Source organism: Alligator sinensis, unplaced genomic scaffold, assembly GCF_000455745.1.
Source record: "Alligator sinensis unplaced genomic scaffold, ASM45574v1 scaffold1386_1, whole genome shotgun sequence".
In the NCBI taxonomy this organism is placed as follows: Eukaryota; Metazoa; Chordata; order Crocodylia; family Alligatoridae; genus Alligator; species Alligator sinensis.
Window position 1 is genome coordinate 483,723 of NW_005842806.1, and position 26,811 is coordinate 510,533.

Sequence of the window (26,811 nt, forward strand, 5' to 3'; positions counted from 1 at the left end):
CCCCTGGATGAGGGAGTGGGAAGAGCAATGATTACGTTTGCGAATGACACCAAGCTGTGCGGAAATGCAGGCACATCTGAGGGCAGGGCAAGTATCCAGGATGACCTTGATGGTCCTATGGGCAGAGTGCAATCAGATGAGGTTCAACAGGGAGAAGTGCCAGGTCCTTTATCTGGGCAGGAAGAAGCTTCACCATAACTATCTGATGTGGGGTGGACCACTGGCTGGTACTGCGTCTGAAAGGGACCTGGGAGTGATAATCAACCAAAGGATGAATATGAGTCATCAGTGTGATGAAGTCGTCAACCGGGCAAATAGAGCTCTGGCCTGCATCAGCCAATGTGTCACCAATAGATCCAGAGAGGTGCACCTCCCCCTCTATTCGGCACTGGTGAGCAGGTCCGCCCAGAGGGTTTATGGGGCCTGGGGCAGGTGTGATGTTGGGGGCCCCACCACTGCCCCCTACAAGAACCCGTGTGTGTATGTGTGTGAACAAAGCTGGGGGACCACGTGTGAGAATTCTCACATGCGGCTCCTTCTTCCCTTTGCAGGGGCCCGAGGCAAATTGCCCTAGTTGCCCCCTGCTCTGGGCAGCCCTGCTGGTGAGGCCACAGCTGGAGTACTGTGTCCAGTTCTGGGCACTGCACTTCAAGAAGGATGTGGATAAACTCAAAAGAGTACAGAGAAGGGCCACCCACGGGATCAGGGGCCTCAGGCATAGGCCCTATGAGGAGAGACTATGGGAACTGGGCCTGTTCTGTATGAGTAAGAGAAGACTGAGAGGCAATTTGATAGCTGCCTACAAGTATGTCAGGGTGAACACCAAGATCTAGGGGAGCAACTCTTCAGAAAGGCACCCCCCCGGAGGATGAGGTCCAATGGGCACAAGCTAGTTGAGAAAAAATTTAGGCTAGACATAAGGAAAAACTTATTTTCTTCAAGGGTAACTAGAATCTGGACGCACTCCCAGCAGAGGTGGCACCATCCCTGGAGGGGATCAAGAGGAGGCTGGACAAGTACCTTGCAGAGTTCATTTGAACCCAATTACCGCCTGACCATGGCAGGGGGACCAGACTCGATGATCTTTCAGGTCCCTTCTGTCCTATGATTCTATATTAGTAAAGCATCTAGTTGCTCTTTAACTGGATAAAAATATGTGTTGTGTTAAATGAGATGATATGCCACACCATTTGCACCCCTCTTTTCAAAATCCTAGATTTGCCCATGGCACGAACAGCCCAAATCCTCTTACCCCAGTACCCGGAGCTCATCCACTGACAGCAGCTAGATGCCAGTAACACACATCTAAACAGTTCTGATTCCAATTCAGTAGAAGGCTGTTGCATATGCTTGCATGCAGCATGCCTACAAGTTATTACAATGTAAAGCACTCTTGGGGACCCTCTACTCGCAGACTGCAGATGGACATTGCTGGGAGCACTGTGCCTTTTCTCAGGAGGTGATATCACCCTGTGGACTAAAATTATGGGTTTCTAATTTCAGTCGTACAACTGATTAGCCTGCTATCTAATCTGATCTATCTATGCTTAAGGCAGCTTTCACTGGGATAAGTCACTTTTATCTACATAAGTAAGAACCTGAGCTCTTTGTTCTTTCTGTTTTTTGCAGCTGGTGATTGTCTTTCAGGAACTATTATCTGTACTGTGCTGTAGCTCTGTTATGGGGAAAGGGTGTTTATCGTTACTCCTGAAAAGAGAGGGGTCTGACCTGCATCAGGTTGCCTCCAGTTCAACCCTCAGAATGCTCCACTCCACAGTGATCTTCACAGACTTGCGTTGCTACAACATGAGCAACACTCCTATTTAGCTTTTAGGAACATACAGGAAAGCTTTTGAAGAACGACATCTTCAGTGACAGGATATTGTTCCCTTCAGATGTAGGCCATTAGAAATCTAATGGCTTTCTTGCTATGGGGTTTACAATATGTGGGTCTGGGTCTTGCTCTCAGGAAATCCAATAGCAAAGTTTCCACTAATGGCAAAAGGAGCAGGATAAGAGTAGGTGGTTGGGTATGACAGATGATTCCTTGGGCACACCTTTTGCATGAGATCCTAATCTCAGTTCCTTATCTGTAAGTGCAGCAGTAGCTGGAGAGGTGAACCACGCAGGTTTTATTCTTCTGTTACAGAGAATTTCTGTGATCCTGATTCTGAACAAATCACTGGGAAGAAACTATGAAGGTTGATTCTGCTTTTTCCATTGATCACCTTTGTTATTGGTTTGCTTTCCCTTTAAGTTACAGGCCCACTCTCACCCTCTGCTTCAAATTCTGCTTCCTCGGTTCAACCTGTCATATGTTTGGCCTGACCTAAAGGTGTCTTCTTAATTCTGCCAAAATCACCAAGCTCTTCCTATTCTGGGTTATTTGCAGTGTTTCCTATGGCACTGGACATATAGTGCCAATCTCCTCACCCACCAGCATTCCTCACACAAGATACTAACAGAGATTCAGCCTTGTGAGGGTGCTGAGTCTGGCACAGCAACGGAGGGGGAAAAGCTGGCTTTTTTCCTACCTTGGGGCTGCTGGTTTACCTCTATGGCTGAGTAGCCTCATGAGGATCCCTAATGGTTAGGGTGTTCACTGACAGTGGGTGAGCTTTGGTTCAGGTTCTTTGTCACAATCTTCCTGTGTGAGCTTAAGCAGGTTACCAAGGGTTAAATCCTATTTTATATGCCCAAGCAGAATGTATATAGAGACAACCCCCGCTTAGCGCTTTGAATTGGTTCCTGAAAAACCGAGAGTTAAGCGAAACCGAAAGTACTTGATGACCCAAGATGGTGACCGCAAGTGTTTTTAATGACCCAAGAAGGCAACCATGAGTGTTATAAAGAAACTCGCTGAGCACTAAGTGAAATCAGGTATCGATTTAAAATGAGTGTTATAGCGAAGTAGTGCTAAGCAAAACAGCATTAAGCGGGGGTTGCCTGGAGAGAGTAACTGCAAACACTTATGCACAGTTCAAACAGTGTTGGGAAAGGATGGCTCTGTGGACATACCTGCTGTAAGTACAATGGGGAAGGAGGAGGAGGCAGGTCTTACTATGGTTTAGGTCACAGTTGCTCAACCCCTGGCCCATGGGCCACATCTGGCCTCTGGAGCCATGTCATCATGCTCGCTGGGTTCCACATGGGCCTGAAAATTTGGCATCAGATCAGCAGTTGCTGCTTTCCTGCTGTCAAATTTCCAGACGCATGGGGAGTCCTATGTGTATGACCCTGCATGCTAGATTGGGCACTCAGGACAGCACAGATCTCCTCATGCAGGGCAGCACAGGGCCTGATCCTAGTGTGTGGGGTGGTGTAGGGCCTGGTCTGGGCATACAAGTCAGCTGGATCTTGACTCTGGCAGTCAGAGCCCCATCTGACCCATAGACCAGCCCTGTGCCACTCATATGGCCTGTAGGATGAAAAGGTTTAGACCAGCGGTATTCAATCCCTGGCCAGCAGGCCAAATCTGGCCCATGGAGCTATGGCATCTGGTCTGTGGCGCTTCCTCCGGGTTGGGCAATTTGGCAGTGGGGAAGTGGTGGTAATTAACATTGCAACCCCCACTCATCCATTCACTGCCAGATATCCAAGCCCTGCATGGCTGGATTGGGGCCTGGCTGGGCCAGGATGTTGCCATGTGGCCGGATCGGGGCCAGGCCAGGACAAGCAGACCATGGGTATTTGGTAACACCTAGTGCTTTCCATTCCTATTGTTTCTGTGTGTGGCCAAGCCAGAAGGATTGGGCAAACTGGCATGACTTTACCCCCCTATGTAGGTGGCTTGTCCCAGAGCATGGGATATAAGTTGTGGGCCAATAATAACAAAAGCAAAAGGGGCCTTGGGTAGAGCAAACTGCATTGTTAAGTTCTGCTGGCTCCTTCGCTCTGCCTGAACTAGCAGCATGGTGCTTGCTTAAAATGTGTTAGCAATCATGTTTTAATTAAGCAGATAAAGTTCTCTGGGTAGATGTGATATCTTTTTTTAGAACAACTAAATAGAATAAAAGATATCACATCTGCCCAAGGAACCTTGTCTTCCTATGTCCTTAGACCAACACAGCTACAACCAACAACCCTAAAGCACAGAAAATGTTTTAATTAACACATATCTGTTAGTCCTTAGTGCCTGATACAAACAAAGCCTGCCATGTGTAAAATACTGTCCTCTTGTTCATTAAAATTTCAGTGATAATTTTCTTATAGCCTTAGTCATGCCGTGGCTAATAACTTGATCAGTGGAATAAAAATATGGCACAAAGCCGCCCTTTCCCACTGAAATTCTGGCTCCTGTCCCCATCCTCACTCCCACCCTGACCTCTGCTGTGCTATCCTGGGGATAGCTAGGCTGGATTAGAATATATCTGAGCCCCAGAGAACTGTTCAAGAGTAATTTGGGCCCACCATAAAACCTAGAATAGATCCTTCAGAGGCAAGCTTGTCTTTGCTTGCCAAAGTCCTGGAGATGTGAGACAGAATTAAAAAAAAAAACACACTCAAAACCTCACATCCTATCCTATTCCTGGTTCTGCTTTTGCATTGCTGTGTGCGCCTTTTCTGAATTTTCTCCATCTCACCATCTCTTGGTTCAATCCACCTGTTTAAGGAAGCAGATTAGACCTGAAGTCCAGAGCTCGTGGGAGACTCGACCAGTATTTGTATATGCTTGTGCCCTCTAAAGAAAGATGCCAGAGGTGCAAAATATCATTGATCCCTGTCATCTGATGGAAAAACCCAGAAGATCCAAAGTTATTTCCTGAGTCTGACAATTACCAGAAAGGGCAGGGAGATGCTAGTTTCAGTATGTATGCATTTGTATCGAAACTCTGATTTATCACCCTTTGACTTTACACATCAGATGGAGCTAACAGTGCTTGCAGTCCTAGAAACCAGTCCTGCAAGTCTTATCCATTTGAGCAATCCCATTGACTTCAATGGGGCTACTCACAGAATTAAAGGCAGAATAATCTGATCACTAATTTAGGATTTGTGCAGACTCTTAAGCAGGAAGGGGGAGAACAAAGTTGGCAAGTTAATGAGGGATGATCTAATTTCTGTTACCTTGTGCGCAAATTTAAAACCTTGCTCTCAGCTCACTGGAATGAAGGGCAAGAAGTGAAAAATCCATTTCCTGTAGGCTGCCTTTGGCCTTTAAGACAAGTACATAAAGTGTATTGGACACACTGCCTATGTAATTAGGCAGGATCCAGGAGGCCAAACAGCTGAGAGCTACTATGAAATGAGAATATTGCCTGAGAAAACACTTGTTCTGTACTGTTTCCTCTTCACTTACTGAACTTTTGACTCTGCCTGTTGGCCCACACATGAATGCAGGATGGCTGAGATTCAATGCTGGTTAGTTCAAAACACAACGTTTTACATGATGAATGGAAATAAAAATATCCAAGCATATGATATGCTGGGTCCCAGGTCTGGGCTCCACCTTTCTTCCCTTAATTGCTAGTCACAAAACCAAACCAAACCAAGCCAAACCTAATGATGAACTCAGCATGCCTGTACTGTGGATGAGCATCCTCGTATATATTCAGCTTCATAAACTTTTATTTCTTCAATATTGTTGGCTTCAGGAGAGAACTTTCTTAACAAATCCAGGCAGGCTCTTGGGTTCAGTGAGACACATCATTCAAATAACATGCCTGTAGACATGTGGCAAGGCTGCTCTGATGTGCTATAATTACAGCGCATCAGAGCTAATTAGTGCTCCTTCAGCAGCCTCTGTGTCTCGTGTATCAGTAGCCCTGCACTTCATAATGGTGGCGGGGGTGCTTTAACTAAAGCTTATTCAATAAGCTTTAGTTAAAGTGTCCTTGCTGTCATTTTGAAGCAGGGGGATTGAGATGCTGTGAGCGCTTTAATTAGAATGGCTCTTGGAGCCACTCTGACTACAATGTCCCGTACCCAAGCACATGTAAAAATGCCCTATAGCTTCCTATTTTTGCCATGCTCCGTGTGAGATTATTGCATAGTTCAGTAGTTCCACCTGGTCAGGAAATGTTCTTCAGTCTGTAAGTGTGTTTCTTATAGGCTTTCTTGTATTCTCTTTTATCCCACTTGCTCCCACTGATACCCCCTTCCAAGCCCCCTACCCTGTTCCATTCCCTCCTATCTCTTTCAATCTGTGCAATATTTTGTAGCTCGTTTGGACAGAACAGGCACTAATCAACTCCCTCTAATTTTTCCCCTCAGTCTTGATGTTAAGCAAACAGATCTTTGGGGAAGTCTGAAAAGGGATGTAGATGTGCTTTTATCTGAGATATGCCAACTGTCATGCTCCCTCTACTTCTTGTGAAATAAAAGCAAACTGCCCTGGCATGTTTGCCCATAGGGTTTTCACTGGACACAGACCACATGGTCTCTTCTGAGGGGAGAGGCTCAAAGATACAGGTTTCTCCAAAGGCAGAAACTGCCTCAGATAACATGATAACCATAGTAAAAATTCCCCAGCAGAGATGCAGCTTATGACTTTGTGCAGCAATTTAGTAAACAAGGCTATGGATGATGCCTGGCAGAAAGAGTTGCCATCTCCTCCTTTCTGAGTAGAGCTAGCTCTGCAGAGGACTAAATGGCTAGGTGATCCATGTCTTCTCTCCAGGCAGCTGCTCTGACTCTGAGGAGTCACAAGGACCAGTGCCTAAAAGGGATATTCTTGCCTTGTCACGTCTTGCAGATCAGAATCTCTCTTCAAGGACCTGACCTGTCTTCAGCAAAGTAAACAGTTTTAGTTTTGACTTTCATGGGTGTGCCCCCAAGAGTGGGAATGTGCATTTCCCTAGGGACAAACAGCAGCGGCATAGCTGGTGTTTGTCCCTGGGAAAGGCCCATGCATGTGCGCGCTAGCACATGGCATGTTGCCCCAGGTAGAGTAGGGGAAGCGGTGGCCAGCACCTGGCCTGGCCCCAGCAGACTTACCTGGGGTCCTGAGAGCCTCCGGGGGCTGCAGCCACAGCAGTTCAGCGGCATGGAGCGTGGCTGGCAGCCAGTGTGACTCCAGCTGGCCAGGTTCCGGTTTCTGGCAGTGCATGCTGCCTGCTTTTTTAAGGCGCAGCAATCCTGGTGTCAAAACCCTCCCCCTTCCCCCATGCTCAAAATGAGCAGTGCGATGAACGCCTGTATGTGCAGCACGTGCGACATGCAGGGTCGCAAATGGATCTGTGGCACTGCATACCACACATCCGCACTCGACTGGATGCGACCCATGAGGGCAGATTCTCGGCTTAAACTGGGTTGGCCAAAATGTTCAGACACAGCCACTTATTTTAGGGATCTTATTTTATTGGGGAACAAAAATGAGACGAATGTCTCTTTTTCAACTCTGAGATGAATGAATGGCTGCTTTTAAAACATTGGCCTTGGTGTCAGAAAGGCTTGTAACCTCTGCTTTTTCCTGATGTGATCCAGAGAAACCTCCACTCATAAAAACTCCCCCATCTCCTTCCCCCAACATTATACAACTTCTAATGGGAGAGCACAGGAAATCAAGGCTCTTGGTATTGGAAAGGACCTTAAAGCTGATTTAGTCCAACCCCTCAAGGACACAGGATATGCTATTCCTATATCATCCCAGATCAAAACCTCTTTCAGCTTTTGAAAACCATCAATGCAGGATATCCCACAACTCCCCTTTTGCTGTCCTAGTGTTCTGACAGGAAGATTTTTCTGAACTTTAATGCTAAATCTGCTAGGGCTGCAGTGTAACTTAAAAAGGAGGATGACCTGCCCTGCAGCTACCTGAGATCAGCCTTTTGCCTGCAAGCCAGTGAAGGAGGTAGAACAGGAATTTCCACTTCCTGCTGTGCACAGAAAGGTGGGAATAGGTTTTGATTACTGCACCTGCCACAGGCAAGGCGAGCAAAGGGCTCAGGAGACAGGCTCCCTTCAAGCACCTGTAGTTGCTATTCCCAGGCTGTTGCTAACCAGCTGTACTTTCCCTCTCCCCCCTGCACTCCCTAATAAGGTAATTCTCCTTGTTCTAGGATGGGAACTGGCCAATGGGAATGCCCCTTGCCCAGGCCCCAGGTTTTCTTTAATTAGAGGAGAGCATCCATGCACTATAGTGCTTGGCTACCTTTTCTTCCTACTGCATCCCCTTAAGAGGCAAGCTGCTAACTATGCTGAAGAAGATGTTGTTTCTCCTGGCCTTGTTGGCTTTAGTGCTGGCTTTTCCAACAGGAACCCCAGGTAATTTTAATGCCTTTTGGTGGGGTGGACAGAAAGAGACAGGTCAGAGGCATAGTCTCAAGATAGATACTGGCTGACCACCAAATAAGAAATGGACCTGGACATGAAATAAATGCTACAGTCTCATCAGGGGCTAGGTACCCAGTCACCAGCATCATGTTGCTGTGGAGTATTGAAGTGAAGCTGAGCACACACAGAACCAGAGGAAGTGCCATGGAGGTGCAGGAGAGGGGTAGAGAAACCTGCAGAGACCCAGCTGGGAAAGGGGAACAGAAAAAGGAACTTGGGTAGGAAGAAAAGATGCAACCAATAGAACTGGTGTGAAAGGCAAAAAAACAGAATGAAAAGTACATCAGGAGAAGAAGTGCAACTTGCATTTTAACTCTTTCTTAACTATCCTTGTCTTGTTGCCTAGTGTATTTGGAACTATTTTGTCTGTTTTCCATTTGGAATCTGATCGCTTGCTGCTAGTGTCTGACAAAGGGCTTGTGTAACTAGATAGGGAATTTGTTAACTTATGGTACAGAAGCACACTGAGTAACAGATATGTAACACTGCCCCAACAGTGTGTGACCATGGTAAAAAGACCCTCCTTTGTCATGTATATGGCTGAGGCAGGTTTAAATCTTCCATAGGAAGTAGTTCTGAGTGAGCTTTGTTTCTAAGGATTCACAAGTGACCCCCCTACAGAGCAGTGCTTTAAAACTGGGTCAGTTTTTATTGCTGCATTTCCCTTCTGTTTGCATTCTTTCTCCCTCTTACTGCAACTATTTTAAGGCCGCAGGGGGTGTGGGATGGGAAGCAAGGCAACCCTCAAAGAGCAGCTGTTTTGCTTTCTGTAAAGAAAGCAACATTGTTTTGTAGAGCCTGAATAGGGGTGTGTAGGGACCCCCGTATTGCCCCCTTCAATGCCTTTCTCTACTGGCAGCTAAGTCCAGTGTCCCACCCACCAGGGAGAAACTGTATTGGGTCCCAAACGGAGAAGGAATCTGTGCAATGTTTCATCAGCCTTTCTCTTGCAGACAGACATGCACCCTGTCTGACCCTACAACCTGTGTCTGTGGGGGGGATGGGACAGGGGGAAGATCTGGCATGGGAGACATGGTCTCTGTGTCCTCCTTAACCTTGCAGGGTTACACTCTGATATCAGTTCTAAAGAAAGGTTTTGAGAAGTGACTGGCTAGTGTGATTCCCTACCTAGAGTGTGGGGTACAGTCAGGACATTGGTTGAAGATGGTGTGTTGGCCAGAGGTGATTTTTAGCAGCTTCAGAAAAGGGAATGTAGCTGGCCTGTATCCTGCAAAGGCATATGTATCCCTATTACATCAGGGATGACAGGATGAGAGGTGCCACACTGTTTAGAAATGTTAATGTAGACAGAGTAAAAAAAATCAATCCCTTGCCCCCCAAGAACACTCTTGTGTAGGTCCCTATTCCCTTTGCCTGTTTTTTTTTTTTTTTTTTTTTAACACAGCCAATGTGGGGAAGAAAAACCCACTATGTATTTAGTTGTTATCCATAGCCAAGGACTGAGTCCATTCCTGTCTCTTTCCTCCCCTGCCCGAGGTCTTTAGGGGAAAGATTTTTCTGGTGTAGCCAAGTCCTCTAGGAGGGTGAATAAAGTGATGCATCCCCTTGTTGACATGGCTATGGTGAAAAATGCTTGATGTAGACATAACAGTGCCAAATGGAGAGGGCATAGTTGGCTTAGTGGATACTTGAAGACAACGTGAAGGGATAGAAGAAAGGCTTCTACAAGCATATGTTGTGTCTCCACTAGGGGTTGATAAGAGCATCCCTAGCTTACATGTGGAAGTGCTCTGTATCATACTGCATCAGGTAGGCAAGCTTTGAGTAAGGAGCCCTACAGGGAGAAGCAGGTGATTTCCAACACACATGGTCATAAGGACCTCACAGGATGTCAACTTGTAACTGCAAAGATATCCTGTTGAGCGTGGCATCTTCTGCAGGAGGGGGCAGAATCTCTGTGGAGAGGGATCATCTTGGACAGTGGGTCCTTCAGACAATGGTTTAGAAAGCCAGGCAACTTGCTGGAGCGATGATGCTAGACAGGAATTACTTCATTTCTTTCATGCCTACAACAGATGTGCAATGGCATGCTTTGGTTATTGTTCTTAGATGCTGTCATTTCCACACAGGACACCACAGCAGGTCCTACTGGTGAGTCCTATTCTAATGCTTAATGACCTCAGCTGTAGACTGGGGCAGAGATCCAGTGCATAAGTGGCAGGTAAGGAGGAAGAGGGGAAGGGATGAGGCATGGCTCTGCCTTCATGCCCTGAGTAGACAATAATCCAGGAAAGATTTTCTTGCTCTAAAGAGTAAGCAAGTGGATCTGGCAAGGTGCTTCACCCACAGCTCTTGGTGTGTCCTGAAGCATACATGATGCTTCCACTTTGCCTCTCTGGTAGGGCCCTTCCTCTCCATTGCTAGCCCCTTTGTGGTTGGTGCCCAGAGCTTTCACAGAGCCCTTGCCTTGTGAAGAGTCTTGAATTGTGGTTCCACCCACCCTGGAGAGCTGCTCTGTTAGTGCTTGGGGCTGATGGGGGGGCATGTGCTTGTCCTTTCTGACTAGAGCCAGTGCCAGGTTAGAAATTTGTTGTGCTGGCGTTCTCTGGAGCCATAAATTTTACCCCAGTTCTGAGAGTTGAGGAAGGGCTGTTTGTGTCTCCATCAGGAGCAAGGCCAGCTATGCCTTCAGTGCCACCTGACAGCCTTGTCCTCTTCAGTGGGTTGGTGCAGGTATTGCAGAAGGAAATGTGATTATATTGCTGATACACACAAAGATATAGAGTGTACCTCCTTGCTTCTGAGCCCTGTTCACTCTAAGGGTCTTATGTGATGCCAATCACTGCAATACTTTCCATCTTGCAGAAAGGATCTGAGGTACTGGAAGGTTAAATGAATTACCTAGCATAGGAAATTGACCCAACATCTCAACTCCAGAATAACCTCTGGACAGCTTGCGGTGTCAGCCCACTGAGACTAAAAAGATACAACCACATAGACATCACAGAAGTCAGCAAATAAGCTCTGAAAGCACCCAAGGAGGTGGCATGCAGAGGGAGAAGAAGCCAGACTGACTTGGTCACATAAAGTAGATCTGTACTTTATGAATGATGGTGAAGCAGTAAGAACACATGCTGGACCTGTCAGCAGGTAGCCATTATAGTGAGAAGAACTCCAGAGACGTGTATATTTTAGGAATAATCCTGCTCGAGACTACAGCTGAAGGCTGATGCCAGTCAGCTCACTTTGAAGTGAATGCTGGATCCATTAGATTCCACGGCCAAAGTAGGTAGTCATGATGCCAGCCATATCACTACATTGTATGTCAGAGGTTGTAGGATCTGGTGTGCTTTAATTGCGCTGTTCCAGCATGCCATTGCAACTGGGGAAGACATTTGGTTTTTTTTTCCTGTGGAATGATCCCACAGCTCATTGGCTGCTGTACACAGCAACAGCACATTGTACTTGCCCCCAAATTCTTGAAAGGGGTCACTTGTTTTTGATACTTCTCAGTTGTTGGTAATGCAACGTGTAGTCAAAGCTAGCAATCATTTAAATATTGGCTTTGCCATCCTCTGAACACAGTAAACATTACTTTAATAAATCTTCCCCCATAGCTCTTGAGGCTCTAAACCAAACAGGTGGAGTCTGCATTGAAATATTCAACAAAATCGCATATCTATAATGATGCAGGTCTGTTCTCTGAGAGTTTCTTCAGCTCTTATGTCTCTGCTGCTTGGTTTCTCCAGGTTTTGTCATATCTTTCAAAGTGGAAACAATATCACCGATGGATGAAAATTGTGTGTGTGTGTGTATATATATGTATATTTTTTTAAAATATTTATACTTAACATGGTTTGGATTGTCTGCTTGTTTTTGGTACTAGGCCTCTTGTAAATTCCCAGGAGCAAAACAGTAGAAAATTTGGTCTGGAAGAGACTGGCTGACCTCTAGTGGTCTATCCCCCATGCTGGGGTTTGGATCACACAGGATGATTCATAGCTTTATCTTGTCCACATGATTTGAGTAACAAAGCGGCACTGCTTCTGCTGGAGACTTGTTTCATGGTCAACTAGACACTTGCTGCTTGGAAGTACTCCTGAGACCATGTCTTCCCTGTAGTTTATTCTACTCACTCCTGGTCAGACTCAATGGGTGTATATGATGGCTACATTAACAGGGTTTGATTAAGAGGAAGTGAGTATAGTAATGTGTATTTCTGTTTAGTTCTAACTTTACTAGATTCCACCTGGTCTAACATTGAAGACACTACAGCAAAGATGGGAGGTGAATCTTTGTTTATATTACAGAAAATGGTTTAATTTCCTACATCCCTCAGAGTTGTTGGGTCTTATAGAAGTGTACTGATATTCTGCAAGTACCCAGGTTACAATACTGACCACTACAAGGCCTTCAAGGAGAACCTGGTTACTTCTTTCAACATAACTGCAGCATCCTTGCAGGTTGTCAGCTTACAACTGCAGGGATATCCTGGGTGCAAATACCTGGGAGCAGGAGAGATCTTGAGGGGCCAAAATCTTTGTGGGGAGAGGTCACTTCAGGTGGCAGGCTTTTTGTAGTGAATGGGTCATGGAAAGCTAAGCAACCTGGTGTGGGAATGAAACTGGACAGGTATGTGATGGAGATAAAATCATTCAAGATGTGTAATGCTCTGTGTTGTTGGTAATTGTCCCTAGATGCTGTCACTGTCCAGCAGGACACCACAGCAGGTCCTACTGGTGAGTCCTACTTCTAATGCTTGAATAACTGCTGCTGAGTGACCTTGCCTTTCCTGTGGAATGGGAGGACCAGGGGGAAGAGACCCAGCACACGTGACTTGGGGAGGAAAAGGGGTCTGGCTCTCTTCCCAAGAGGACAATACTCTGAAAGAGGTGAAGCTTGCACTTCCCAATGACACAGCAAGTGTGACTGGCAAGGTGTGCCACCCACTGTTTTTAGAGGCTTCATGTGTACTCCAGTACAAACCTAATGCCTTCACTTCTCTGGCACTTCCCTCTTCCCCACCCCTACCTCCTACCTGACTCTGGTGCCTAGATCCTTCACGGCTTTCTTTAGGCTCTGCCTAATGAACAGAATTGAAATGCAGCCCCAACTGCACTGGAGAGTTGATTCTGTAAAAGAGCCCCCGGTTGTGGAGGAGGAGGCAGGAGGTCCATGTGCTTATCCTTTCCTAGTTACTGTTGAGCCCATGATGTGTAAGAATTTTTTTTCTTTTCCTCTTGAACTTGCCACCCCATAAACTCAACCCAGACTGAGATTCAAACTGGGCTCCTTCACAGCCCCTTGGCAGCAACAACAGAACATCTGGAGGCCAGCTCTGGCCCTTGGTGGCACCTGTGGCAGCCTTGTCCTTCTCAGTGAGCTGGCACTGTGGGTGCTGAGAGAAGGAGCAATACTTATTTATTTATTTTTATATGGTCATGCTTTGACAGTAGAACTGTCCTTTGAATTATGGCAGAAGTTTATAGGAGCGATTCTTGGGTTGGTAGCCACAACCTCACTTTGAAGGGTGTCTTGAGGTGAGGTAAGCAGTGTGTGAAGAGAAGTGCATGTGCAGACTAGGCTCTGCCTGGCTGCTGCTCCTAGCATCCCCACTGCCTGGCCCTAGCTCCTCCAGACCAGAGGTTGTGGCATCAACCTTGAGCTGTCTCTAAGTATGTATCGGGTCATTCAGACTTGGGGTCAAAGACGGCTGGACATGTTTGCTATAGAAACTGGTGTGCTTTCACCACGCTGGTCGAGCTCACCAATGCAACTTGGGCAAGCCTTTGCTTTTCCCTGTAGAAGCATCCCAGAGCACACTGGAGACTGCACAGCAATGGCACATGGCACTTTTGAAGTCAAATTTTCCAAAGAGATTTGCTTGGGGTATCTTCTGCTGGGCTATCAAAAATAGACTATCCAAAGATGGCAACCATCTTGAAAATACTAGCCTTTTCAAAACACTGTGAACATTGACTAATAAATCCCTCTGACGGCTCTTCTGAGGAGGTCAACCAGACAAGTGGAGTCTGCAGTGAGATATTCAAGGAAATCATACTTCTAAAGTGACATCCTTGTCTGAGGGTTTCCTCAGCTCCCATGCATCTGAGCCTTGCTTTCTCCAGATTTCTCTACCTGTAACTTTTTAAATTTACCTCTGATTGCCCAGGAACAAAGTTGACAACGATTGGTATATTCCCAGGAGTAAAGCAATAGGAAAAATTGATCTCAAAGATTTGACTTGCTTCTGCCTATCCACATTCTTGTCATAGCATTGGAATACAAAGGATATTATTCATGGCCTTATCTAGTCCACACAATTCAAGTAACAAAGCAGCCACTACTTTTACTAGAAACCTGTTTTGTGGTCAACAGCTATTTGGAAGTACTCATGCGACAATGTCTTTCATGTATTGTTTGTTCTATCCCATTCACTCCTGGTCATACTCATTGGAACTATAATACAGTTTCATTAACAGGGTTTAATTAAGAGAGAGTGAGTGTCTTCACATGTGTCTTTGTTTTAAACTTCTCTTGCTAGATTCTACCAGGCCTAATGCTGAGGAGTCTACTGCAAAGATGGGAGGTGAGTCTGAATTGTAGAAGAATGGGTTTAATTTCCTATAACCCTTAGAGTTGTCAGATTTTTATAGAAAAATACTGATACTCTGGAAGTACCCCAGTTAAAATATTGAGCACTAAAACACCAGTTCAGGGAGAAGCTGGTGACTTCCAATACACCTACGTGGTCCTTGTGCGTTGTTGGCTTACGACTGGGAATATCCTACAGGACTTGGCACCTCCTGCACCTGGGTCCAGAGAGCCAGTAGCAGGCAACACTAGCTCTGAGGGCAGAACCTGTGGGGAGAGATCCACTTGGATGGTGGCTCCTTCCAAGTGAATGGGCCATGCAAGACCAGGCAACCTGCTGTAGGGATGACACTGGACAGGAGGATTTCTTCTCCCTCACTTCCATGCAAGATATGTAATGCTCTGTCTTGGTTGTTGTCCCTAGATGTGGTCGCCATCCAGCAGGAGGTTACCACAGCAGGTCCTACTGGTGAGTCTCCCTTCTAATACCTTAACTGCTGCTGAGTGATCTTATTATTCTTGTAGAATAGGAGGCCTGGGGGTGGAGACCCAGCACATAATTGATTTTAAGCCTGGGGGAGCGGTGAAAGAAGCAGCACGGCTTGGTACCCTCACGCATTGAGTGGGCAATACTCCAGGTAGTGCAAGCTTCTTTAGAGAAGATGAGTGTGACAGGCAGGGTGCTTCATCCACTACTTCTGGGGGCTTGAAGTATGTTTCACGACCGACCTAACCTCTTCATCACTCTAGCTGGGCCCCTCCTCCCCATCTCTTGCCTCCTCTCTGGCTCTGGTGCTCAGAGCCCTCTTCAGGCCTTGCATAACGAACAGGTTCAGAATGCATTTCCTTCTGCCCTGGGGAGCTACTCTGTGAAGGAAGCCACCAGTGAAAGATAGGGGGGGTAAAGCAGATGTTATCCTTGCTGTCACTTCAGAGCCAGTGACAAGTTAGCAAGTTCTTTTTTTCTAAAACCTCCTACCCCACACACTCAACCTGGGCTCTGAGTGTCGATTGGGCTGCCTTATAGCCCCTCAACAGTAGCAAAACTTCTTCAGACCAGCTCTCCTGAAAAATATTTGACTTGGCTCTAGTCATTACAGGATTGGGCCGCATAGGGTATTATTCATGACTTTATCTAGTCTAAATGATTTTGAAGTAATAAAACCGCCACCACTTCTGCTGAATACCTGTTTCATGATCATCTGGGTCAGCTGCTTGGAAATATTCCCCGAGACAAAACAAATAAAGGGATGGTGTTATCCTACTCATGCCTAGTCGGATTCAAAGGGAGCACAGATCTTTTAATTAACAGCATTTAAGAGGAAGTGAGTGCATTCCCATGTACCTTTTCTGTTTGTTTGTTTGTAATATCTAGTTGTGTTTTTTTTTTTTTGTTTTTTTGTTTTTTTTTTTTTTTTCTTACTAGGTACCACCAGGTTGACCACTGAGGAGTCTACAGGAAAGATAGGAGGTGAGTGAGATTTCCATTTGATCTTCAGGAGGGCTTTGTTTTCTAGGAAACTCCAAGAGTCATCCAGTAGTATATAGGCATATTGATATCCCTAAAGCACTCCAGTTACCATATTGAGTATATGATGAGATGTGTTTGGGGAGAAGCTTGCATGTTTGTGGCTTTAAAGCAGCTGCATGGTCCTCGCAGGATGTCAACTTACACATCTCCTGTAGGGTAAGGGTTGCATCACTCATGCCATCACTGTCCAGCAGGAGGAAGTTGCGGCACGGCCTACTTCTAGTATCTTAACTGTGTCTGTAGGAAAAGACAATACTGCATAGTAATTGCCAAAATCAGAGTATAAAAACTGAATGCACCCAAGGAACAGAAGAGCTAAGGGGGCCTGCTCTACGAGGTCACTTCTGAAAGCAGGACTGTACTCTTTGAATAATGTTGGAAAAGGTGGAGCATTGTAAGCAACTGGGGGCAGGTAACTAACTCTGAAGGAGAACTCCAGGGGCATGATTTGGAACCCTGCCCCAGTCTTGAGCTGAAAGCTGATGAATTTACAGATGGGTTAACTGGCAATGCAGGAACTCGGACTCTGGATATGGTCCTGCCCACATCACTCTCTTGTGTGCCGTGGCCCACAAACTAGTGTGGTTCACCACACTATCCCAGCATGACACTGAGACTTGAGCATACCTTTGACTTTCCCTGTAGAAGCATCTGGCACAGTGCTGAAGACTCTAGAGCAATGATATATAGCCCTTGTAGCAAACTTTTCAGAAGAGGTCACTTGTTTTGGGTACCTCCATGCTGGGCTACCAGTGACTTTGAGTATCCAACACTAGTAGCTATTTTAAAATGTTGGCCTTGCAGGTCATGGAGCACTGTCAAAGGTTAGCTAAGGAATCTCTTTTAGGAGCTCAACCAGGGAAGTGTGAAGCCTGTATTGGGAGATTCGACAAAATCATACCTCCATGGTGACATGTAATGGTTCCCTCCACCATTTCTACAGAGACGCAAGAGATGAGGAAACCCTCAGTTTGGCTTCTTCAGGTTCTACCACCTCTCGCATAGACAAATGAATCTTCCCTTTTTTTATTCTTTCAAGTTGGCGCAGATTCTCTGCTACTGTTCCTGGGCATTCGCAAATACCCAGGAATGTAACAACAATAGAAATTTGATCTAGAAAAGATTGGCTTGCTTCTAGTCTGCCTCCGCTCTGATTCATCTCCACATCTGGTCACTCATGGCTTAATCCAGTCCATGTTCTTCAAGAAAATAAGGGCATTTTTACACATGTATGTGCCACAGTGCCAGGTGCTTTGAAAAACACCTGGCACTTCATCTCCAATTGTATAAGCTGCAAAATGTGTGTCAGTGCATAGAAAATGGTGGTGGTCCACTCTTAAACTAAACCACCTGGAAGGTGTCATTTTGAAAGTGCACGGCTGACGTTTGTTTGTTTGTTTGTTTTTTGCCACTTATACAACTGCAAGAGATGCAGCACAGTGCATGTTGGCTCACATGCAAAGCAGACTCAGTTTAATTGAGTCTGTTCCAATGCGCTGCATCCCTGGCATGTCGCAGCATGAAAAAGTGTGTGTGTATAAGTGCCCTAAAACTCTGAATACACCTGAAGAAAAGATGTGCTTAGGGAGGAAGAGCTTGTACTGCATAATTACTTTTCAAAGCTGAGCTGCACTTCATAAATGATGACAGAACAGTGGGAGCATCTTGTGCATCTGCAAGCAGGTAGTCGGCTACAGAGGGAATGACTCCCTACATCAGTAACATATGCTCTGGCACCCGTGCCAGGGGTTGTCTGGCACGTGAAGGCATTTTGGTTGGCACGTGTGCCTCAGCATGGACAGTGAAGAATGGGATGGCCTTCAATGCAGAGAAGTGCAAGGTGCTGCACCTCAGTAGGATGAACCCTCAGCATACTTACGGGCTTGGCAGTGCTATGCTTGCTAGCACCACAACTGAAAGGGACTTGGGTCTTGATTATGGCCACAAGATGAATATGAGCCACGAATGTGATGCGGCGGTGGGCAAAGCTAACCAAACTCTGGCATGCAACTCGAGCAAAACCAGGGAAGTCCTCCTCCTGCTTTACTCTGCTCTGGTGAGACTGCAGCTGGAGTACTGCATCCAATATTTGGGGCCTGTCACTTCAGGAAGGATGTTGAGAGAGTCTAGAGGAGAGCCACTTATGATCCAAGGTCTGGAGGGCAGGCCATATGAGGAGAGGCTGAGGGACTTGGGACTCTTCAGTTGGAGAAGAGAAGGCTCGGGGGGGACATGGTGGCAGCCTACAATTACGTAAGAGGGTACATCAGATGTTCTCCCAGGTCCTGTTCACTAGAGCTCCCCAAGGGATAACAAGTTCTAATGGCCATAAACTCTAGGAAGGCCAATTTTTAGACTGGATATAAGAAAAAAGTTCTTTATGGTGCGTGTGTCCAGGTTCTGGAATAAACTCCCCCCAGAGGTGGTGCAAGCACCTACTCTGGACTGCTCTCAAAAACAGGTGGTCATATTTCTTGCTGGGGTCACTTGATCCCAGCTGACTTCCTGCCTGTGGTTGTGGGGGCTGGACCCAATGATTTCATGAGGTCCCTTCCAGTCCCTAATGTCTATGAAATAATGAATGCCCTTAGCAGCTGTTTCGGTATCCCAACCCTCTTCCTCATTTTCACGTATTTGCAGTTTGGGGTCTGCAGGTCTCAGCCCCTTTCCTATAGTGGAAACCCCATAGCCAAATCTTAATTTTTTTTTTTTTCCCTCTCAAATCTCTTGGGCAGCTTGTCAACTTTGTTCTTGGACCATTCTCAAGGAGCCAGGAACAAAACAATAGACACTTTGATCTTAAGTCTGGTCTGTCCCTACTCTAGTTGTTGCAGGATTGGTCCACTTAGGAAGTTTATACATGGCTTTGTCTAATCCAGGTGACTGAAGTAGTGATTCAGCTACCGCTTCTACTGGAGACTTTTTTTATACTCCCATGGATTCTAACTAGGAGCAACTGGGATGGAATAGACACGGGGGAGATGCTGTCCCAGGGAATACTTTCAAACAATGAACGTCTAGGACTCTATAAAAAACAGTCTGTTTTTTTTTAAACTGGACTTTAATAATGGGGAACGGGGTAGGTTGCCTCATGTGTTTCAGTTTGTTTTTCTTCTAATCTTCTCCTGCTTTGTTTGTTTTACTAGATTCTACCACTGAGGAATTGATGGCAAAAATGGGTGAGTCTCCATTTGAATTTTACAAGAGAACTTCATTTCTTAGAGACATCAGTCCTCTAGTCCTAAAGAAGTATAATGCTGTCTCAAACCCAGCCCAGTTTATAATATTGAGCTCCACAAGACCTGTTCAGCTGGTGACTTCCATTGCAGTCACAAGGGCCTCACAGGATGTCAGCTTGCAATTGCAGGGATATTCTGCAGGATGTAGCATCTCCTGCACCTGGGTGCAAATATCTGGGAGCAGGGAACAGATCCAAGGGGCCAGAGTCTTTGTGGGGGAGGTCACTTCAGGTGGCAGGCTCTTTGTAGTGAATGGGCCATGGAAAGCCAAGCAACCTGGTGTGGGGATGAAACTGGACAGGTCTGTGATGGAGATAAAAATAATTCGAGATGTGTAATGATCTGTTGGTAATTGTCCCTAGATGCTGTCACTGTCCAGCAGGACACCACAGCAGGTCCTACTGGTGAGTCATACTTCTAATGCCTGAATAACTTCTGCTGAGAACATTAACTAGTAAATCCCCTTCCTCAAGCTCTTCTGAGGAGCTCAACCAAATAGGTGGAGTCTGCATTGAGAGATTCAAGAAAAAATCACACTTCTAAGGCTAAATCCAGGTCTCAATCATGTTTGGGGGTTTCCTCAGCTCTTGTGTCCTTTGAGTCTTGCTGTGAATTCTGAAAATATACTAATTGCCCAGGAACAGGAGTAGGAAAACTTTATCTCCAAAAGAGTTGACTTGCCTCTAGCCTGTCCACACTCTGGTCACTACAGGACTGGGCCACACAATATTATTCATGACTTTACTTAAGTCACATGGACAAGATAGCAAAGCAGCCACTACTTTTGCTGGAGACCAATTTTGTGGTCAATCGGACACTTACTGCTTCAGAGGACTCCTGAGACAATGTCTTCCCTGTGGTTTTTATTCTATCCCACTTACTTCTGGTCAGACTCAATGGAAGCATAACAGTTTCACTGCCAGGGTTTAATTAAGAGGAAGCTTAATGTTTTCATATATGTATTTTTGTGTTTAAATTTCTTTTGCTTTAGTTCTAGATACTACCAGGTCTAACCCTGAGGAGTCTACAGTGAAGGGAGGTGAGTCTCTGCTTAATTGCAGAAGAGTGAGTTTAATTTCCTACAGCCTCAGCATTTTTGTGGGATACCAGCTTGTGACTTTGGGTATATCCTGCCGGGCTTAGCACCTCCTGCACCTGGGTCCAGAGAGCCAGTAGCAGGCAACACTAGCTCTGAGGGCAGAACCTGTGGGGAGAGATCATCTTGGATGGTGGCTCCTTCAGAGTGAATGGGCCATGCAAAGCCAGGCAACCACCTGCTTTAGGGATGACACTGGACAGGAGAATTTCTTCTCCCTCACTTCTATGCAAGATGTGTAATGCTTTGTCTTGGTTGTTGTCCCTAGATGTGGTCACCATCCAGCAGGAGGACACCACAGCAGGTCCTACTGGTGAGTCCTCCTTCTAATGCCTTAACTGCTGCTGAGTTACCTTTTTATTCTTCCTGTAGAATAGCAGGCCTAGGGGGTAGAGACCCAGCACATGATTAATTATGGGGGAGGGGGAAGGAAAGGGGAGCAGCATGGCTTGGTGCTCTCACTGAGTGGGCAATACTGCAGGTAATGCAAGCTTTGCTTCCTTTTTAGAAAAGTGAGTGTGATGGGCAGGGTGCTTCACCCACTATTACTGGAGGCTTCAAGCATGCTCTAGGACTGGTATACCCCTTGTACCACACTAGCTGGGTCCCTACTCCCTTGCACACACTTCCTCTCTGGCTCTAGTATCCAGAGTCTTTGCAGAGACCTCTTCAGATCTTGCATAATGAGCAGACTTGGAATGCACTTTCAACTATGCTGGGGAGCCCCTCCATGGAAAAAACGGGCCCCCCAAAGGAGGAGGGAGGCAGAGCAGACCTTGTTCCTTGCTGTTACTTCAGAGCCAGTGACATGTTAGCAGAAACCTGCCACCCGATGCACTCAACCTGGGCTCTGACAAGTGTCAATCAGGCTGTTTCACAGCCCCTCCACAGTAGCAAAGCTTTTGCAGGTCAGCACTGCCATCAGTGATACCTATTCCAGCTTCATCCCCTTTGCTGGGTTCATTCTCTGGTGTCACAGATTGGGGGGGGGGGGGAATGTATTACACTGATGTGCACAGAGGTGTGGAATGCACCTCCCTTCCGAGCCTTGTTCTCACTAGGATATTAATGGGACCCCTATCACATAACTGAGGCACTGGAAGGCAAAATAATTCATCCAGGATCACATAAGAAATTAGTGCTGGAGTGACGAAATGACTTGCTGTGTTAGGCCAGTGAGAGGGAATAGAGGAACCAGCACACATGAGTCTAAAAAGTTGGCAGATAAAACTCTGAATAGACCCAAAGAACAGATGTGCTTAGGGAGAAGGAGGTAGTTCTACATAGTCACTTTTGAAAGCGGAACTGTGCTTCATAAATGATGGCAGAACAGTTGGAGCATCATGGGTATCTGCAGGCAGGTAGTCAAATATAGAGACAGGCTCCCTTCATGTCTGGTCCCTGCTGTAGGCTTGAGCTGAAGCTTGATGCCATTAGTCTGTTGCTAAAATGCATCCAGGGGCATTAGGACTTTGTGGGGGAGGCTGTAGGGAGAGGAGGGAAGGGATGGCAGGTGGACATGCTCGCAACATCACTTCCAAGTATACTTGAGAAACTATCCATGGCTTTATCAAATCCAAATTACTGAAGTATCAACATGGCTACTACTTCCACCTGTGTGTGTGTGTGTGTGTGTGTGTGTGTGTTCATGGTCAACCAAATGCTGACTGCTTAGAAGTATTCCCTGGGACAACGTCTCCCCTGTGTTTGTTCCATCCCACTCACTCCTGGTCAGAATTCATGGGAATATAAAATGGTCTGATTTTTAACAGGGTTTTAATAGTGAGGAACTGAGTAGGATCCCCTGTATGTGTCAATATTTTTTTCTGTAAGCTTCTGTTGCTTTGTTTTTACTAGATTCTACTATGTCTACCAATGAGGAATTGATGGCAAAGATGGATGAGTCTGTTTGAATTTTACAGGAGGGTTTCATTTCCTATAAACCTCAGTGTCCTCTAGTCCTAAAAGAGCATACTGATGTCCCGAACCCAGCCCAGTTATGATATTGAGCGCAGCAAGACCTGTTCAGCTGGTTCCTTTGAGTGCAGTCACAGGGACCTTGCAGGATGTAATTGCTGGGTGACAGGGATATTCTGCAGGATTTTGTATCTCCTGCACCTGGGTGCAGAGAGCAAGGAACAGGTCTCTGGGGGGCCAGAATCTTTGTGGCAAAGTCACTTCAGATGGTGGGCTCTTTGGAGTGAATGGACCATGCAAAGCCAAGCAACCAGGTTTGCAGATGACTCTGGACGTGTGTGTGATGATGAAGATGAAATTATTCAAGATGTACAATGCTCTGTCTTGGTAATTGCCCCTAGGTGCAGACACCGTCCAGCAGAATACCACAGCAGGTCCTACTGGTGAGTCCCACTTCTAATGCCTGAATAACTACTGCTGTGTGACCTTACCTTTCCTGTGGAATGAGAGGACCAGGGGGAACAGAACCAACATGAGTGACTTGGGGAGGAAAATGGTTCTGGCTGTGTCCCAAGAAGATGAGACTGATAAATGCAAGCTTCACCTTTTTTCAATGAGGCAGCATGTGTGACTGGCAAGGTGTTCCACCCGTCGTTCTTGGAGGCTTCCTGCCTACTTCAGTACAAGCCTAATTCCTTCACCACTTTTAGCAGTGCCCCTTTCCCCACTCCTACCTCCTTCCTCACTCTGGTGCCCAGAGCCCTCTTTAGAATATACCTAATGAACAAAGTTGAGATGCAGTCCCAACTGGCCTGGGGGGTGGTGTGTGTGTGTGTGTGTGTGTGTGTGTGTGTTTGTTTTTAAGAGCCCATGGTTATAGAGGGGGCAGGAGGCCCACGTGCTTATCCTCTCCCAGTTACTGTAGAGCCTGTGACGGGTGAGAATTTTTTTCCTCTAGAGCTTGTCACCCCATAATCCAGTCCTGATTTAAGGTTCAAGCTGGGCTCTTTCACAGCACCCCAGCAAGAGCAGAGCTTCTGGAGGCCAGCTCTGCCCTTGGTGACACTGATGGCAGCCTCATCCTTCTCAGAGGGTTGGCACAAAAAGCACTAGAATCTGCATTTATCTTGGTAAAGGACACCTAAGGAGTGTACTTTCCTTCCTCTGAGCCCTGTTCACTCTCTAATGTCTTTTTAAACAAGGTCACTTAAAGTGACTGTAATCGCTGTAGCCCCTCCCATCTTATGGTTGGGACCTGGGGCATTAGAAGGCTAAACTATGATTTATCAGGGGTCACAAGTTACCGAGCTTCTTGGTTCCAGGCTGCCCACTGAACTGCCTACTGTACTGAGCTAGTTAAAGTAAAAAGACGTGCCTTCATATAAGTCTCAGAAGCTGGCCAATAACTCTGAATACAAGCAAGGGACTGATAGACTAAGAGAGAGCAATTCTTATGTGGTCACCTTTCAAACAGAAGTGCCCTTTGAATGGTGGCTGGACTGTTATAGGAGTGATTTCTCAGCTTGGTAGCCACAACATCATTTTGATTCATTCCTGGTCAGACTTAATAGAAGTGTAGCAGTTTCATCACCAGAGTTTAATTAAGAGGAAGTGAGTGTCTTCGTGTGTGTGTGTGGTGGTTGTTTGTTTTTTAAATCTCACTTTTGCTCTAGTTCTACTAGATTTCACCAGGTCTAACACTGAAAAGTCTACAACAAAGATGGGAGGTGAGTCTCTGGTTGAATTGCAGAAGAATGGGTTTAACTTTCTACAGCTTTCTGAGTCATCAGGTCCTATAGAAGTGTACTGATAATCCTGGAAGTACCCTAGTTACAATACTGAGCAGTAGAAGACCTGTTTAGAGAGAAGTTGGTGACTTCCAGCACAACTGCAGCATCCTTGTTGGATGTCAGTTTGAGACTTTGGGTGTATCCTGCTGGGCTTAGCACCTCCCACACCTGAGTCCAGATAGCTAGTAGTAGCAAACACTGGCTCTGAGGGTAGAATCTGTGGAGAGAGGTCATCATGGATGGTGTCTCCTTTAGAGTGAACAGGCCATGAAAGCCAGGCAGCCTGCTGTGGGGATTCTGCTGGACAAGAGTAACTTTGTCTCCTTCACCTCTGCGCAAGATGTGTAACTCTGTCTTGGTTGTTGTCCTTAGATGTGGTTGCTGTTCAGCAGAAGTACACCACAGCAGCTTCTACTGGTGAGTCCCCCTTCTAGTGTCTTAACTGCTGCTGAGTGACCTTATTCTTCCTGTAAAGCAGGATGCCGGGGTGGGGGCAGAGACCCAGCCCACCCATGATATGTTTGTGGGGGGGAGGAGGAGGAAGGAAGAATGAAAGTGGGTGTAGTACGGCTTGGTGCCCTCATGCCCTGTGTGGGCAATACTGCAGGTAGTGCAACCTTCTCTGCATCTCTTAGAGAAGGTGAGGTGTGATGGGCGGGGTGCTTCACCCACTACTCTTGGAAGCTTTAGGCATGCTCCAGGAAAGACCTAACCCTTCACCACTATATCTGTACCCCTCCTTCCCCACCCCTCTCATTCTCCCTGGCTCTGGTACCCAGAGCTCTGTACAAGTCTTGCCTAATGGAGAGGCTTGGAATGCACTTCCATCTACTCTGTGAAGGAGACCCCCAATGAAGGAGAGCGAGGAAGTCAGCTGTAGAGAGAAGGGCTCCCTTCATGTTTGGTCCCTGCTCTAGGCTTGACAATCTGATAGTCCATCAGTAAAATGTATTGGGTTATTCAGACTTGGGGAATGACACAGGACTGAGACAGGTGGATGTCATGCTGGCTGCATTTTTTTTTTTCTTTCTTCTCTGCGTACCTACCCTGCACTGCCAAGTATGCCACTGAGGTTTTACAATATTTTCCTCAAAGCACTGTAAACCATTAACTAATGAATACCCTTAGCAGCTCTTGCAGGAGCCCAACCAGTTTCCTCATCGTCATGTGCCTCCAGTTAGGGGCCAAAATCTGGAAACTTAAATCTCATAGGCAGACTTCTAACTTATTTCTCAGATCAGTTGGGTTGTTATCAGCTTTGTTCCTGGACCATTCACAAGGAGATGGGGACAAAAAATAGACTCTCTTCCAGATCTCACACATGCACACAAAAAAACAAACAAACAAAGATTGATCTTTGGTCTGGTCTGCCCCTGCCCTAGCCACTGTAGGATTGGTCTGCTCTGGAAGTTATACATGACTTTGTCTAATCCAAATGATTTGAAGTGGTGACACAGCTATCACTTGTGCTGGAGACCATTTTTGTAGTCAACTAGATGCTCATTAGTTCATCTCTGGGATGAACAACATCTCCTTTGTGTCTATTCTATCTCTCACACTCCTGGTCAGAATCCATAGCAGGAGTATAGAACAGTCTGATTAACAGGGATTTAATAATGAGGAAATGGGTAGGTTGCCATGTATGGTTTGTAATGTGTGGCTTGTTTTTTTTTTTTTGGTTTTTTTTTTTTTTTTTCTTTAAGTCTATTTCTTTGTTTTACTAGATTCCAACCAGTCTACCACTGAGGAATTGATGGCAAAGATGGGTGAGTCCCCATTTGAATTTTACATGGGGGGGTTGCATTTCCTAGAGACCTTGGAGTCTCTTAGTTCTAAAGAAGTATGCTGATGTCCTAAATGCAGCCCAGGTACAATATTGAGCTCCACAAGACCTGTTCAGCTGCTGACTTCCAGTGCAGTTGCAAGGGCCTCACAGGGCTGTCAGCTTGCAATTGTGGGGATATTCTACAGGGTGTAGCATCTCCTACACCTAGGTGCAAATATCTGGGAGCAGGGAACAGATCCCTGAGGGGTCAGAATCTTTGTGGACAGAGGTCAGTCCAATTGGTGGGCTCTCTGGAGTGAATGGGCCATGGAAAGCCAAGCAAGCTGGTGTGGGGATGACACCTGGGCAGGTGTGATGGAGACCAAATCATTCACGATGGATAATGCTCTGCCTTGTTTTTTGTCCCTAGACACAGTCACTGTCCAGCAGGACTCCACAGCACATCCTACTGGTGAGTCCCATTTCTAATTCCTGAATAGCTGCTGCTGCATCTTTCCTGTGGAATGAGAAGATTGGGGGAAGAGACTCGGCATAAATGACTTGGGGAGGAAACAAGGCCTGGCTCTGTCCCAAGTGACAATATTCTGGGAAGTGCAAGCTTCCTCTTTTATTTATTTCTTTTT

The 26,811-nt window shown here is 46.2% G+C and overlaps 1 protein-coding gene across 8 annotated transcripts in view; it reads left to right on the plus strand.

Annotated features, from left to right (window-relative positions):
• Positions 1-8,066: 8,066 nt before the first annotated feature.
• Positions 8,067-26,811, plus strand: part of LOC102369594 (cell wall protein IFF6-like) — a 33,397-nt gene continuing 14,652 nt past the window's right edge. The window contains exons 1-16 of one of the 8 annotated variants that reach the window (XM_025191293.1): positions 8,067-8,205; positions 10,345-10,386; positions 12,463-12,522; positions 12,933-12,974; positions 14,780-14,824; positions 15,254-15,298; positions 16,256-16,300; positions 19,507-19,539; positions 19,962-20,003; positions 20,591-20,638; positions 20,964-21,008; positions 23,014-23,055; positions 24,286-24,339; positions 24,775-24,819; positions 26,106-26,168; positions 26,598-26,639. In XM_025191293.1, coding sequence (XP_025047078.1) covers positions 8,136-8,205; positions 10,345-10,386; positions 12,463-12,522; positions 12,933-12,974; positions 14,780-14,824; positions 15,254-15,298; positions 16,256-16,300; positions 19,507-19,539; positions 19,962-20,003; positions 20,591-20,638; positions 20,964-21,008; positions 23,014-23,055; positions 24,286-24,339; positions 24,775-24,819; positions 26,106-26,168; positions 26,598-26,639 — 763 coding nt within the window. In that variant the 5' untranslated portion in view covers positions 8,067-8,135. The remainder of the gene's footprint in view (positions 8,206-10,344; positions 10,387-12,462; positions 12,523-12,932; positions 12,975-14,779; positions 14,825-15,253; positions 15,299-16,255; positions 16,301-19,506; positions 19,540-19,961; positions 20,004-20,590; positions 20,639-20,963; positions 21,009-23,013; positions 23,056-24,285; positions 24,340-24,774; positions 24,820-26,105; positions 26,169-26,597; positions 26,640-26,811) is intronic. The other 7 variants (XM_006035130.3, XM_006035129.3, XM_025191294.1 and 4 more) reach the window with 7 other exon arrangements.